The sequence below is a fragment of the Melanerpes formicivorus genome, unplaced genomic scaffold, assembly GCF_026170545.1.
Source record: "Melanerpes formicivorus ecotype bairdi unplaced genomic scaffold, bMelFor1.0.p_v2 SCAF_26, whole genome shotgun sequence".
Classification (NCBI taxonomy): Eukaryota; Metazoa; Chordata; class Aves; order Piciformes; family Picidae; genus Melanerpes; species Melanerpes formicivorus.
In genome coordinates, this window is record NW_027142378.1 from 8,156,706 (window position 1) to 8,173,453 (window position 16,748).

At 48.4% G+C, this 16,748-nt stretch overlaps 1 protein-coding gene across 1 annotated transcript in view; it reads right to left on the reverse strand.

Annotated features, from left to right (window-relative positions):
- The window catches only part of DUSP10 (dual specificity phosphatase 10), a 33,298-nt gene extending 20,415 nt beyond the window's left edge, over positions 1–12,883 (reverse strand). The window contains exons 1-2 of the mRNA XM_068153524.1: positions 12,749–12,883; positions 10,312–11,157 (exon numbers count right to left, since the gene is read on the reverse strand). Of these exons, the coding sequence (XP_068009625.1) occupies positions 10,312–11,113 (802 nt within the window). The 5' untranslated portion in view covers positions 11,114–11,157; positions 12,749–12,883. The remainder of the gene's footprint in view (positions 1–10,311; positions 11,158–12,748) is intronic.
- Positions 12,884–16,748: the final 3,865 nt, after the last annotated feature.

Below are 16,748 nucleotides of genomic sequence, written 5' to 3' on the forward strand. Positions count from 1 at the left end.
TCACCATGCACATCCCTCCAGCAACTGGCCTGATTGGCCTGAAGACAGTGGGCAGCAGGTGGTGTGATGGCTCAAGGCACAAGCACAATACAGAGGCCTTTGGCTCAGCACATCTGAACAGGTAGAAGGTCATAGAATTGTTAGGATTGAAAGGCACCTCAAGGATCATCTAGTTCCAATCCCCCTGCCATGGGCAGGGACACCTCACGCTACAGCAGGTTGCTCACAGCCACATCCAACCTGGCCTTCAAAACCTCCAGGGATGAGGCTTCCACCACCTCCCTGGGCAACCTGTTCCAGTGTCTCACCACCCTCATGGGGAAGAGCTTCTTCCTAACATCCAATCTGAATCTACCATTTCTAGTTTTTTTCCATTTCCCCTAGTCCTATCACTCCCTGACCCCCTAAAAAGTCCCTCCCCAGCTTTCTTGTAGCCCCCTTCAGATACTGGAAGGCCACAAGAAGGTCTCCTCAAAGCCTTCTCTTCTCCAGACTGAATAGCCCAAACTTTCTCAGTTTGTCCTCATAAGAGAGGGGCTTCAGCCCTCTAATCATCCTTGTGGCCCTTCTCTGGGCACATTTCAGCACCTTCAGACCCTTCCTGTAATAGGGGCCCCAGAACTGAACACAGTACTCCAGGTGGGGTCTCACCAGAGCAGAGCAGAGCGGGAGAATCACCTCCCACAACCTAATAAATAATAATGATAAATTAAAAATAGCAATAATGACATCTGGCTCTAATTTGACACTTTCCAGCAAGTTATTTCAAAGGCACACAAAGAAAACCCAGAGCAAATAAAAGGTGCTATCTCAACATAACCTAGTGCCAAACCTAAAAGCAACAAACTACTGGAATTAGCACGGTGCACACCAGCCCCACTCTGACCCAACTTTCAGGGCCAGCCCTGCTGGAACTTAAATCCCAATCTTTGTGCTCAGGGAGGGAAGGCTAGGCCCTAAAAACACCCAAGGGGCAAAAGAAAGCCCAAGAGAAAGCCACTTTGCATCCCTATGTTCCAAACTCAAGGAAAGAAAATAAGAAAACCCAAAAGACATTTACAGAATCCAGAGCTAAACAGCAATCAGGCAAAGAAATCTCTTCAGCAAGATCAAAACCAACTCAGGTCTCTCTGTCTCCACAGGTGAGCAAACAGCAATGTTTCCCAGGAAGCACAAGCCCTGCGTTATCTATCCCTCAACAGATGTCGTGCTGCCTTGCAGGACTGCCACCTAGGAGCCTTAGATTAACCTCAAGTTAAATGATCATATTAAGTGGTTTTGTAGCTAAAAGATGCCTGCAAAGTCTATGCAGAGAGGGGGGTGGGGTGGTGGAAAAGGCTTATTCTTAGTTTCCATCAGCTGAACAAACAGACTCACATCATCAAGAAGAATTAGAGCTCATTATTACCAACACAGCACTGGTCAACTGCTCTAACAGATTTTGCTTTAAAACATTAGTCAAGTGCTTGCATAAGGCTTAATAGCACACTTTGACATAATAACCTGGAGAACAGAATAGAATAAACCAGGTTGGAAGAGACCTTCAAGATCATCGCATCCAACCTATCACCCAACACCACCTAACCCATGCAACCAAGCACCCTGTCAAGTCTCCTCCTGAACACCTCCAGTGACGGCGACTCCACCACCTCCCCGGGCAGCTCATTCCAATGGGCAATCACTCTCTCTGTGTAAAACTTCCTCCTAACCTCCAGCCTGAACTTCCCCTGGCACAGCCTGAGACTGTGTCCTCTTGTTCTGGTGCTGGCTGCCTGGGAGAAGAGACCAACCTCTGCCTGTTTACAAGCCCCCTTCAGGTAGTTGTAGAGAGCAATAAGGTCACCCCTGAGTCTCCTCCTCTCCAGGCTAAGCAGCCCCAGCTCCCTCAGCCTCTCCTCATAGGGCTTGTGCTCCAAGCCCCTCACCAACTTTGTTGCCCTTCTCTGGACTCGTTCCAGCAAGCCAACCTCCTTCCTAAACTGAGAGGCCCAGAACTGGACACAGGACTCGAGGTGTGGCCTAACCAGTGCAGTGTACAGAGGCACAATGACCTCCCTGCTCCTGCTGGCCACACTGTTCTTAATGCAGGCCAGGATGCCATTGGCCCTCCTGGCCACCTGGGCACACTGCAGGCTCATGTTCATCCTACCATCAACCAGCACCCCCAGGTCCCTCTCTGCCTGGCTGCTCTCCAGCCACTCTGACCCCAGCCTGTAGCACTGCATGGGGTTGTTGTGGCCAATGTGCAGAACCCGGCACTTGGATGTGTTAAATCTCATGCCCTTGGACTCTGCTAACTTGACTGATAGAAGGCAACTTGCAAACTTTTGTCCTATTTTCTGCATCTCTTTAAATCCTTGTTTAAAAAAAAAATAATCATGCATGGACAAGGAGCAACATTTTTGATACCTTTAATTAGCAGTGGTTCTTCTCTGTTGCAGGGGAATCAAGCAGGAATTAACCTGCTTGTCAGATTTTTCAAGCTAGAGGACAGCAAATGAGCTGGAAATCAACGTGTTCACATCACTTCATTATATTCTCTTAAGTTATTTTTTCCAGTTTCCTCCTTTGAAGTCATTCTCTTGGAAACAGAGCAAGGGATATGTGCAAAGCAGCATCTAACCCTAGGGGAAGCAGTCCCAAGTCCTGCCACACACTGAGCACATTCATGTCCCCCCAGCAGCAGGTGATGACAGATTTACAGTCACCCTGACTGTGCTAACCCCAGACCCCTTTGGCAGGGACAGACTACTGCAGCGACACATGGGCTGGCTGCTCCTCAGCCAAAGGAGCAGTGGATGTAGCTGAGCTAGACAAGACTAATGTTGCCCCAGGCAGCAGCAACCAGACTCACTCCTTTGGGACAAGAGGTGACACTCAGACCTACACGGTCTCAGCTGCTCCCCATAAACTTGCTGGCTCAGATCTATCTGCACACACTACTCTGGACATGCTGTTGGGGGCACTACTAAGAATGAGTGCCAGGAGATCCTGATCTAGTATGAAGTATCCCCGCCCATGGCAGGGGGTTTGGAACTGGATGATCTTTGAGGTCCCTTCCAACCCTGACATTTCTGTGAGATCATAAGCTTGTGCCCCTCTTGGATCCTGGCCTTTCCAGTGGGAGTGGAGCTTTCCTTTAAGGAGGAGGTAAATCTGCTCACCCAAGCAGAGAAACAAGTGGAAACAAATCTCAGATTTGTAAAAGAACAAAAACTACCTAGAGGCAAACCAGAGCCTAGAGTTTACCCCTGTTCAGGGAAGAGGGGAAGGGGGTGCTCCTAGGCCTCTCTCCTGCCTTCTGCACATCAGCTGTGCTGTTTCAGGACATCACCATAACAGCAGATGAACCTAGTTCAACCACACTTAACACTGATGGCAAGAGATATGAGCTCAGTGTTCCGAAAGGTGTAAAGGACAGGGGAAAAAAAAACTAACCACAACTCAAAAAACAACCAGGCAGATTAAAACTATTTGTCCAAGGCCTTGGACCAAGTCTTTTGTGCATGCTTAGTCACAAAGTAGAAGAATAACCACTGCACAGTCTTGGTCAGGGCTCCTCTGGCCCAAGGCTGTCCCTCTATCTAGGCACTGAATCATCTCTCTACCAAGCTGACCCTCTTTCTGTACCACATTGGAGAGAGACTTCTCCTATCTCCCTCCCTCTTCTTCAAGCTCTAAAATGCTGCTGTGCAAGTCCAGAATCAGGTCAGAGACCACATTCTGGAATGACACAAGGTCCTGAAGAACCAACACCTTTCAGAGCAGGGGAGGACATTAAAATTAACCTCTAGTGATCTGAGATGCTTCCAGACCTAAGGTTGCCTTAATGCAGATATTAAAGCAAAAAGTTTCCTGTACTAAAAAGTCACAGGGCATTAAAAAACCCCAACCCCACAGCTTCACTTATGAAGCTACTGGAGTACAGAGCATCGGATCAGCCACCCCACACACACAGACCACAAGCACCCTGGGACTTTCCAGCTGCTGAAATAATCATGCTGAACCCCACCATGCCTCCTTCCCACAGCAGTCCCTTGTTCTGTCTGCACACAGGGTGAGCTGAGAGACATGGCAAAGACTGGTGATTGAATCCAAAGACACTGGTACACCTTCATATACCATGTCTCATATAAGCTTCACCACCATAACCATCAACATCCACTGGATCAAGATCAGGAAGCACTTCTACCCAGCCTCCTCTCAGAAGGATTCTGCCCCAACTCTGACTTAGGTGAGGAAGTGAAAGGTGACATCCATGGGTTGTCTTTAAGCCCCAGCATACCAAACACACCTTCATGATTATGAGAACCTCAAAAACAACAAAAAGTTTTACATTACAGAGGTGTTTGAAAAAAAAAATCAAAACCAAACCACTGAAGACAGATTCAGGTGAGGATCCAGAAACAAAGCTCCAGGCAAACAACTGCTCATGATAATCCAGGTCAGCCTTGTGATTTCTGTAGGCAGCGCACTCTCATGCCCACCAGAGACTTCCCAACAAGGCCAAGGCACCACACAATCTTATCTTGCATTCAAAGGGACAATGCATTAGGTCATCTTCATAGATTACCATTATCTGCTTGTTTAAACAGCATGACTTCTATAGCCTTGCAAGCCCGTGATGAATGTTTGACAAACATTTCTGTTTGGGCTGGCTGGCAAACACGCACAAACAAACAAACACTAAGAGTGTGGCCATGCTGCTCCTATTTATGGCATTTCTTCACTTCAGAGTTACTTACAAAAATAAAACTGGGGAAAAAAAACAAGCCCAAACCTAATTATAACGTGGCCTTTCACCAGGAGTGAAAAGGGAGAGAGTCATAACCTAAAGGTAAGTGGCCGATCCTCCACTTCAAATGCATCACAAAGCCAAGGTAATCTCACTACAGAGTTTTGTGCTTCTAAGCACGGCAAACAAAGCTTGGCTGCTGCTGCTTTGGAAGGAAGTGCATTTGTTAACATCCAGAAGACACCACTCAAACCTCAAATACAAATCTCTTTCACCCTGAGCCTCTCAAAAAAGCTGCTCACCTTAAGAGCAAAGAGCCAGAAAACGCACCAGCAAAATTTTACCAGCACAGTGTCTCACCTTAAGCAGCATAAGGGTAAAGGCAGCACAGGAGGCGTTCAGCTAATTATAGCCCAAGATCTACCCAGCAGGAACACTGCAGGGGATATCCCTTCAGTTTAAACAGAGTTGGAGTTAAAGTTCTCCTTACAAGCATCAGAGATACTTGCCTAGTGCAACAGTTTCCTTTTTCACAGAATCACCAAGGTTGGAAGAGACCTCAAAGATCATCAAGTCCAACCTGTCACCTCAGACCTCATGTCTAAACCATGGCACCAAGTGCCACGTCCAAACCCTCTTGAACACCTCCAGGGACGGTGACTCCACCACCTCCCTGGGCAGCCCATTTCAGTGCCTAACAACTCTCTCAGTGAAGAACTTTGTCCTCACCTCAAGCCTAAACTTCCCCTGGTGCAGCTCAAGACTGTGTCTTCTTGTTCTGGTTGCCTGGGAGAAGAGACCAACCCCCTCCTGGCTACAACCACCCTTCAGGTAGTTAACTCTAAAGTTTAGTTTTCACAGATATGAGAAGTTAGAACACTAAAAAACCCAAATCACTCAATCTCCTTCCTGTTCCTCTTTCCAAGGCACCATCATTGCTCTCTTCCCCACCAAGGGCTGTTAAAATGTGACCGGCACTGTGCAAACCAGTGCTTCGAGCTCAGATGCCATCGTCTGGGAAGACAAGCTACACTTTGGGTTCCTGCTGAATAGGCTAAGTCTAGAGGTACACTCCTCTGCAGAAGGATCCCCTCAAACAAACCAAGCAAACAAAAGTCTCCAACCACACTATTGCCCCAATTGATCTATGTAGAAAAGCCATACAAACACACAGAGCCAATTTTTAAGTGTTATGGCCAATACCTCTTCCATATTTTTTTAAGCTCCAGCAGGATGAGTCTGAAAAATGAAGGTTAAATCTCAGCCCTAAAAGAACCAGCAGTTTCTCTGTTTGGGTTTTTTTCCCCCCCCCCAGTGACTGATGGGGCAGATTTCTCCTGCAGCACTGAGGGAACACACTTCAGTTTTAAACACATTGGAAGCTTCACACGCATTACTTCACGCTTAAAAATACACATTCCCTTATTACAACCATGACCTAATAATTATTCAGTGGAGATCTCTGGTGGAAATAAGTGCCAGGCACGTGGTTTGCTGGTCAGCTGGATATGTGGACCATTGTGTTAAGTTTCACTCTCAGATACATTTGTGCAGTGTAATCCAACCAGGGCTTAAAGTAACAGACACTGATAAATTATATAATTAATAATAATAAATGTATGGGCAGCAGATGATGACCAAGGCAGCTGATCACACAAAGACAGGACGACGAAGAACAGGTACTTATTCCTTTTATAGGTGTCTCAGCCCCTCTGTAGCTGTTTCAGCTTCGCTGATATGCGACTTCAGTGCAGCAAGAGATCTGAAGCTATTCTTAGACAGTGGCAGAGAGCACGAAGTGGTTTGCTGGCGGGTCTTATACTCCCTGCTATAATGAGAGCAAGTCACTTCATTTATTTCCCTATTAGCTAAGCAATGAGAAGACTGAAAGCCAAAGCATAAATAACCTGCTCAGACCAGGAACAAGGACGGAGAAGCAACCAGTTGTTATCACCACCAGCTGGCTCCTCCCCATCCCCCTTGAAGCAGTCTGGCCACCAGTTCTCAGAGCACAGGGAGGAAAATAAAAGGTATTATTTGCCCAATTACATTTTGCACCTCTCCTTTCAAATCAGGTGTTTTCCTGCAAGCAAACACAGAAGCTTTTAAAAATTAAGCACAAGAACCTCCATGGGTTCATGAAGCTCCCACTGCTGGGGCTCAAAGGCAGAGGAGGAAGGGCAGGATGAAGACAATACCACTGGCCAGGGAGACAAAGACAACTCCTGTGTTAAGAGCTGTTGAAATGCACTGGTACAGTTGCTTCAGGTTTTGTTTTCCTTAAATTTAATTTAACTTGGAAATAAATGTTTAGGTTTAGAACTGATCATCTCAATTCTGGGTAAAAAAAACCACTTTTCATCCGAATGCAAATGAATTTCCTATTTCCTGTGTCTGAGTGCCAGTACCAAACTCAAGCACACAAACCCCCAAGACTCCAGAGCACTTTCACTATAAGCTGAGATGCTCAGGGAAGGCAGAGATGCTGCAGTGCTGGGTTTGCAAGAGGGGAAGGGGCCCAACTGCACCAAGCAGGGCCAGGGCTGCTGACAACCAGCCTAGGGCTGCACTCACCACGCTCTACCTCCCCAAATTCAACAACAGCTTTGCTATCAGCCTGAAGCAGAAGGGACACCAGGCTCACACTGCTGCTTCCCCCCCCTCATCTCTTTCCCAGTGGTAATAAAACAATAAAAAGCATCCACAAAAAAAGGAAGCCCTTAGGTTTCACCAAGCATGCAGCACCACAGTCTAGTACAAAGCTGCGGGGGAACAGAATAATTTAGGTTGGAAAAGACCTTTAACATCATCAAGTCTAACCTATTTCCTCTGTGGTACCCAAACAGACTAAGCAGCATCTCCTCAAGCCCTGCCAGCTTAGGCTGCTAGAGGCCATGCAGCAGCACTGTGAAATACTTGATTATTCTTTTTTTATTCAATTTAAATAGAGGGATTATGCCTGTCTCAAGTGCTCTTGTGCCTTGTGAACAAAGAAATAAGCAAATCTTTGCTTCTGAAGAGCTTAAATCATACCTATGCAAACGTTCCCTGTTAAATGAAGCAGCAAAGCAAGGTAGGGATAGGAAGGAAGGAACAGAGGTCTTAATATCCACCCATACACAGCATGAACAAAATCCCAATGCTCTCTTACCACACTGATGGCTTACATATTGGTCTGTTGTTTTAAATCAGGCCACCTCCTTTTAACTTAAATCTAAGAGGGTGCCCCACACATACATTGATCTATAGATCACAGAGCGGCCTTTGGAAACAGCACAAAGTTCCTCTGTCACTTAAAGCAGATTTGGGCACCTAAAACCTAAATGCATGTAGAGCCACGTTGTTACCCACCCCCCACCCCAGCACGCTGTAAGCCAAAGCTGTAACTCAAGCCTCGGCTCTGCCGATCAGATTTGCCCCACAACACGACACCGCGCCACAAAAACGGCAACGGGGCCACGGGCTGACAGGCAGCACCAAACATGGAGGTGGTGGCACCAGATCAGGGGGACATAAACTTGGACAGCCAGGCTAGCAACCAGTGTTTGCAAACACAACACAGGGGATCAGATGGGCCAGCAATAAATTAGGACTGGATTGCAGCGAGCAGGAGAAATCGCTCAAAATAACAGAGGCAAAGAGGGCTCCCCAGCTACTCCCTGCTCATTTCAGCGCTTGAACTCAGCAGCATGCACAGGCCAGCTCCTGACCTGCTGAAGCATGATGGAAAAAACACTCTCTGACATGGGAAACTAAGTAACAGGGGCTTACAGCTCCACTCCTGCAGCTCAGAGACCTAGCCATGGTCACCTTAAACGCTGCTTTATCCTATGCTCAACTCCAACTGACCGCAGTTTGAGCCTTACCTCAGAGGGGAGATGAATTAAGGTGATATGGGGGAGCTCCTCACTACAAACTTCTCCATGTGAGACCTGCTCTGGCCCAGCTCATCATGACATTGAAAAAGCAAAGCATTTGGGCTTCCTCTGCCTTTTAGCACACTTTCAGATCTGCTGGCTGAACAGTTTAGGGAGGGGATTTCTGCTAAGCAGGTCTGCGAGACAGATGCTAACCTTTCTCAGTGGTTGAAAACCAAAAGTGGCCCAAGCACTCAGTTAAACCAAGCACAGCACACAGGGGCAGCAACCATCATGGAAAGGTGAGAGAAGGGGCTGCCCATAACCTTCCCAGCACCATCTCAGTCGGAATCTTAAGTCAGGTACTGAAAAACTGCCAGTCTACCATCCACAGAAGCTTTGGCATTTTCAGAGACAGGAAAAACACCCTCAGCATCCCACTTTTCTAAAGATAGGAAGGCTTCTAGACTACAACCACACATCTTGTTGCAAGGGCTGTACAATGGAGTAACACCAGAAATGCAGGACTTCAGCAGTGACCTCACTCCACAAAGCACCTCTCCTCCCTCTTTTACAGGTGAAGGGCACCACCATGACCCAAGAGAATCAATAAAAGCATACTGGAAGCCCGCAGCAAGCATCAAAGCAAGTTCAGCATGACCATACACTTGCTGGGAGCAAGCAGAAGTTCAGTGCAGTTTCAAGCTTCCACAAGATACAGCTCTTTAGGAGCCTTAGTGATGAAGCTAAACAGAAAGGGGATAAACTACCAATCCAATCCGTTCTCCTGCCATCCTGTAAGCTGTATAGGAAAATTTAGTTGATTAAGCGCATACAGTATGAGCTAAGCAACAAATCCTTCCATAGCTTCTCCATGTAATGGCCAGTGTCTGCCAGCCATGCCTCTGAATGGTATAAACACACAGTGGAAAAGGAAATTCAATCTAGAGAGCAGCACTGTTATAAATAGGGGCTATAGAATAAAGTCAAGAAAGGGAAGTGTCCTTGAATGCTGCCTTAATTGATGGAGCTCTTTTCACCCCAAAGCATAAAGGGATAGAGCAAACAACCCATTAAAACAGGAGTCCTTATAGGAAAACCATATACCTTTATCAGCACACACACCACAAACACAACACTTTCACACCACGTTTTAGATCAAGCATCTCCCTCTGTCCAGTGTGTTGACCCCATACCACCAAATCAAGGCTTGATTGCTCCCCAAGTTTTGCTGACTGGTCCATGATGCAATGCCTCAGACCAAGTGGCCTCCCTAATCTTTCCTCCTCACTTCTACTCTTCTACTGCCCCTCTCCAGCACCTATGAGTTCACTTTTATATGGACTAAAATAAGACTGCTAAGTAAAGGTCAGTCTGAGAACCTAAAAGAGAAGCGTATCCTCCCGGACCTCTGCCCCTCGAGCTATAAATACTTAGAGCAAGCACTGGGGGAAATTCTTTGTCTGCACAGACAGATACCAGGAAGCACATTTCCTCCTCTTTCTAGTTCCCACTCCCTCTAACACAAACGAACAAGCAGGAATCTCCCTGCTACTGGCTCCAGGATTTGTTCATAGAAGACACTCACTTTGACACTGGTGACTTGAGGCATGCAGGCCTCTATATATAAACAGGCACTTTCAAAGTTCAGCCATGAGGCTGACACTGGAGTACAACCACTGTAAAGTGAATCATGAGACTGTGGGCAAAGGAGATTACCTTTTAGGACTAGAGGTTCCTTGCCTTCTCGCTTGAGTGACTCCAACACTATGTGGAGTGGCTGGGAAGGCATTACTCTGCTTGGCTCATTGGTGTTCTCATCATAAACTACAATTTCTTTGGAAAAGATTCTCTTGAAGGAGTCCTTGCCTTCACGGCAGGAGATCAAGTCCAAGACCGTGATCTTGCCCTGCTGGAGCCTTCTCCGGCTGATCTTGTCGGAACAGTTAATGTGGACAGCCCCTTGAATGTGGCTCTTATTATACTCCATGAACGGCCTGCAGTCAATGATGACAGGCCCCTGGTTCTGTTGGTGGCTCTTACTGCATTTGGTCATCTTCTTTGCCAGATCATTGGGGTAAATGATTTTGATGCTAGCGAGTTGCTTGGTGGTGCCTGAGACCGGACTCCCCACTCCGCCCAGCGGGCTCAAGCTGGCAGCGTTCTCATTGCTGTTGACCATTTGGTTGGCAGGGCACGCGGTGGAGGCTCCGGCGTTGGTGCTGCTGGTGCTCACTTGAGTTTGGGCCTGAGTGTCCTTGTCGTACGTTGCCACAGTGCAGCAACTGGCACTGCTGCATCCACAACTCAGGGAGCGTGCAGAGCTGTTAGATGAGGGCATATACGTGAGATTAGCAGTCTTTAGGGACACGATAGCTGTGCTGAGCAGGCTGGAGTGGCTCCCACTGGCAGAAGAGGCAGATTCAAGATAACTAGAGTCTAAACAAAGGTTGAGATCCTGAGGTCTCACCGGCCTCGAAAGTGCCACTACTACCCTGTCGTCTAAAGGAGATGGAGGCATGAGGAGGCTGAGCACTAGCAAGTTATGAAGAACTCAAGATCACCCTGCAAAAGTTAAAAAAAGGAAAGGGAATGAAAAGAAGAAAGAGGTCATAAAAACAGATGATGAAATCACATAAGCCCACAGATACAGTAACTCACTTCTCTGACACCTATCTTCCACAGGTAACAACCTAACAAACCCTCTGCAGTTATCAGCTCGCAGTAGTTCCCCAAAAACCTCTTCCAATCCCACAGCAAATACTTCAGCTATCTGCACGTGCACACATGGCACGCTGGATACACGCGACCGGCCTGGACTGTGCAGCTACACCCGGGAGGAGGCATTTCTCCACATGCAGATGGTGCTGAGCTATTCTGAAACCCAGGCTGCAAGGCATGCAACTGATAATGACAGAGTGGCACGTTCTCTTGATCCCGTTGCTTACTGCAAGGGAAGCAGTCACTGAGCAGACTCTACTAACTGGGAGGAACACACAAGAGCTCAATGTGTCAGTGGTGATATCCAACTTTTCCAGCAAGCTGGAATAAAATTAGCTTGTGAATAAGTTCTCTGAGACAGTTACAAACTCGAATGTGTAAAGCTAAGCAAAAATCACCCAGGAGAAAACAGGGAAATTTAAGTTCTGGAGACCTTTCAAAAAGAAAAAAAAAAAGCCATGTGCCTTTTTGCCTCTGTCTCCCACTTGGGTTAATTTAATTCAGCCCCAGTTAAGCCCCCAACTCCAGCCCCAGAGGCAGAATTTTCCACCTTCCCCAACGCATTTCACAGCTTTCAGAAACTGGGGTCCCCTCCACCCCAGACAAGGTAACAGCCAGCTCAACCTTTGCTAGGCATCTGCCAATGGACAGCACACGGGATTAGAAACTGCCCCTTTCCCCTCGGGAGAGATGGAAGACAGCACTACAACTTAAGAAAGCCCAGACAACGCCTCCCCTTCCCCAGCAGCTCCGTGAGCAGCCGAGGCACTGGCTAGAGAACACATCCTACCAGCAACTTCACCAACTCCACCAAAAGCGCTCTCAGCACCGGTTCGGCTCCCCATCCAGCGCTGCACCGGACCCGTTGATAAGCATGGAGATGCCCTATAGCAAATAGTAGCATCGTCTCCCAGGGCGGCCCGGAGGACACAGCCACCCCCCTAACCCGCCCCCCATCCTGCGGAGCCAGGAAAGATGCTACGACCTACTTGCCCGAGGGACAGCGGAGGTCCCGCGGCCGGGCGGAGCAGCCCCGGCGACAGCGGCTCCTCGGAGCCGGAGGTTTTGCAGCCCATTTTTGTTTTCCCAAACCTCCCCTCGTCCTTTTCGCTGTTTGGAAAAGGAAAGATAAAGAAGCCCTGAGCATCTTCGCCTCATGCAACCAAAAGCGAGAGGAATAGCCCACCTCCCCTAGCCAGAGACGGGCGAAACACGGAGAAAAAAAGCAGCACAAGAAGAGCGGGAAAGTGAAGTTTTACCCCTGAGCGCAGAGAAACGGGGCTGCTGCCACCGGCACGGCGGGATGAGCCGGGCCAAAGCAAACCGAGCCGAGCCGAGCCGAGCCAGGGCTTCCTGCCGCGGCAGCCCTAAGCGGGCTCCCGTTCTCCCGGCGTCCCGAACGGCACCGCTTCGTTACCCGCCTTTCCCCACTCACCGGCGCGGCGCGTCCCGGTACGGTGCCTGGCGGCGATGGCCGCTGCGTGTCGTATTCGCTGCTGCTGTCGCCGCCGTTTCTGCCCCGCCGCTGGCCGCTCGCCCGCACCGCTCGCACCATCCTCCTTACTTTCTCTTTTCGCTACCGCGTAAATGTACGGCCGGGCGCGGGGCGGGACGCGCGCCGGCGGGCCGACCCCAGACTGGCCAATGGGGCAGCGGCGATGGGCGGAGGGGCGGGGAAAGAGGCGTGGCCATCCAGCGGGGCACCGGGGCCGTGATGTCATCAACAGCCAATCGGGAAGGCGCGGCGCCGGCACACGCCGCGGGGCCTGCAGCTGCTCCCCAGTTGACAAGGCGGAGGCGGGGAGGGCGGAGAGGGCGGAGAGGGTAGGCTGTGCCAGCCAACTCTCCCCTCTCCCTCCCTTTTTCTCCCCCCCTCCCCCCCGGAGCACAGCGCCCCCTGCAGAACGGGGTTGAGCGCTTGGCGGACCCAGTGCCACTGCGGGCGCCTGGATAAGGATCTGGCTGATCCTGCTGGTGCTGCCCGCCTGCGGAAACAAAAGTCAGAGAATCACAGAATGGTAGGGGTTGGAAGGGTCCAAGCGCCCTGCCAGAGCAGGTTCACCTAGAGCAGGTTGTACAAGAACATGTCCGGGTTGGTTTTGAATTACTCCAAAGATGAAGATTCCACGACTTCTCTGGGCAACCTGTTCCATGGCTCTGCACTCTCGAAATAAAGAAGTTCCTATTCATGTTTAGATAGGGCTTCCCCTGTTCCAGTTTCCGGATGTTACTTCTTGTCCTGTCTATCACTGGGCACCACTGAAAAAAGACTAGCCCCATCCTTCTGACTCCCACCCTTTAAATATTTATAAGCATTGACAAGGTCCCCTCTCAATGTTTTCTAAGCTAAAAAGACACAGGTCCCTCAGCCTTTCATAGAATCATAGCATCAGTAAGGTTGGAAAAGACCTCAAGGATCATCAAGTCCAACCTGTCACCCAACACCTCATGACTACTAAACCATGGCACAAATCCCCTCTTGAACACCTCCAGGGATGGTGACTCCACCACCTCCCTGGGCAGCACATTCCAACGGCTAACAACTCCCTCTGTGAAGAACTTTCTCCTCACCTCCAGCCTAAACTTCCCCTGGCACAGCTTGAGAAGATGTTCCAGTCCCCTCATTATCGCTGTAGCCCTTTGCTGCACCCTTTCAAGCAGATCCCTGTCCTTGAACAAGGGAGTCTATAGTTAGTCCCAAGTCAGTCCTTCCAGCAGGAAAAGCCACAAACACCCCAGTAACCCCTGTCCTGCCACCTCTTGAGCCACACCACTGGGTCAGGGAGGTGCACCTCAGAGGGGTGTGCTGCCTCCCCATCACCATCACCACCACCACCCCCCCACAAAATGCCTTTCAAAGCATGGTTTCCTTAGGCAAAGCTGTTCATACAAGCTGTGGCAAGATCACCAACCATCCTTAAAGCAGGACACTTTCCTTTCGTGCTCCTGGAGTTTTGGGGAGTGTTAAGTGTTAAGGAGTGTTAAAAATTAATCACAGAATCATGGAATTCTTTTGTTGAAAAGGGCCTTTAAATGTCTTCTAGGCCAACTCCCCTGCAATAAGCAGGGACACCTTCAACTACATCAGGTTGCTTAGAGCCTCATCCAACCTGACCTTGAATGTTTCCAGGGATGGGGCATCTACCACTTCTCTGGACAATATGTATCAGTATTTCACTACCTTCACTGTGAAACTTCTTTTCTTTATACCTAGTTTAAACCTTTCCTCTTTTAGTTTAAAACCTCTTGTCCTGCTGCAATAGGCCCTGATAAAAAGATTGTCCCCATCTTTCTTATAGACCCCCTTTTAGTACTAAAAAGACACAGTAAGGTCTCCCTGGAGCCTTCTCTTCTCCAGTTTGAGCAACCCCAACTCTCTCAGCCTTGTCTTTGTAACAGAAGCATTCCAGCTACTGAGAGGGATGGATCCAGTTGGTCCATGTTGTGCAAATTCAAATCAAATCCTTGTCCAGCAACAATCTGGAGCCTTCAGATTAGGCTGGACCCTCTCAGTGTAAAAAGGAAACTAAGAGAAGCTCGAGGATGAGATTTTAAGGAGGAGTTGCAAGGACAATTATAAATCACTTTCATCCTTTCCATCAAACCTTGACATGAGTGCAATAACAAGCTCTCACCCTTGCTGCAGGTGCAATGCAAGGCAAAAGTCGGAAGCTTATTTTCAAGCCATATGGATCAACTTGGCATGAGATTTCTGCACCCTTTCCTTTCCCGCTGTGCAATCCATTTTCACATTTCCTGGTTCAGCACCTGCATCTCATCATGTATAAGACCACCAGGCCAGAGACAGGGAAAGTGGTATCACCATTATGATGCACTCTACTGTCACCTCCTGATGGAGAGTTTCACCTACAATCGGGAGTGCAAACCCTTGGAGCTAGAGGAGGAAGGGTGAAGTTAGAGCAGATAAAGGTGCTGTCAGCATGATGTATCACTGAATCTATATTATCTCCCAGAGATTTTGGTTCTGAGGTGTATTTGGATAATTCCTTTTTTCAACTGAGATTTTTTTCAAGCTGTGACTAACAATCCAACTGGAACTGTTACAAAATATAATGTAAAATGCAGTAACACCAGCATTCAGCAGCTCACAGTAAAACAAAATCTCACAAAAAACAGGTAGCAAGAGTTCAGAAGCACTGAACACTTGAATTTTTTTGATCAATAGTTCTAACATAAACAGCAAGTCAGGTCTTTCTCCTCACAGCCATCCATTAACCAATCAGTTGCTTTTCCCTAAATGTTCCTCACAGGACTGTGACTCATCCTGCACAAACTCAGGCTTTCAGGTTCCAGTATTGTGATGCCACAGTGAGGCACCGGTTCTCCTGCATGCTGGAGGGGAAAGGGGATCCAAGGGAAGGGTTTTGCATACAACAGCTTCACCTTCCGCAATCTGCTCCCACTGAGAGGCAATATGTGGGCAAAGCCTTTGAGTCAGTCAGTCATGGATTGGCTTCATCTTCATACTGGCAAAGAAAACCGGAGGCATCACCCGAAGACCAGAGGTGTCACCTTCTGAAGGTTTATAGAATGCAAGTCACCCAGCATAAGGGCCAGTCAGGCTTATAATACCTGGGTGCAATTGCTGAATTAACAGTTGCCCTCTCCAGCAAGATGGCAAACAGATCAGTGGAGACATGCACTGGTCCCAGACCCTCTCCATCATCGTGGTTCCACAAAAGCTCCAGCATGAGACACCAGGCAGCGTTCTCATACTCTCTATTCCTCTTTGTCTGTGGCTTGCTGAGGTTGGTGTTGGGCTCACTGTAGATGTGAGGGTTAGCTCATGCTTCCCACCAAACTGTGCTTTCAAGCCATGCTCAGGCTTGGAGAAGGAGCTCTTCATGGGCTTGCAATCAATTCACTGCCTGAAATGGTTTTTCCAACCAGGGGAGCTGGACACCACGTTTCTGTGTTCAGGCATCTTCACAAAGCTAAACATTTCTAAAGCAAGTTTACTAGAAAACACTTGGAATCCTTGACTTAGCTATCTTTTACTGTCTGACCAAATTTCTCAGTACTAACAAGGTGTGCCACGGAAATGCTTCATGACTTGTTCATGGAGGAGCTCAGAAGAAGCAAGCAGAGCTTACCCATGGCAAGCAGGGCTCCCTTCTGAAGGATACTCAGCATTGCCAGGTTTTTTTTACAGTACAAAGAGAGGTCAAATGTACTTTTATCTCAAATTTGACTTAACTCTGTATTTTTCACAGAATGGGGCTGGAAGGGCCCTCACAAGATCATCTAGTCCAACCCCCCTGCCAGAGCAGGATCAGCTATACCAGATCACACAGGAAAGCATCCAGGTGGGGTTTGTATATCTCCAGAGAAGGAGACCCCACAGCCCCCCTGGGCAGCCTGTTCCATCACCCTCATTTTTCTAAGAATGTTGATTATAAATTGCTCTTTGTCCC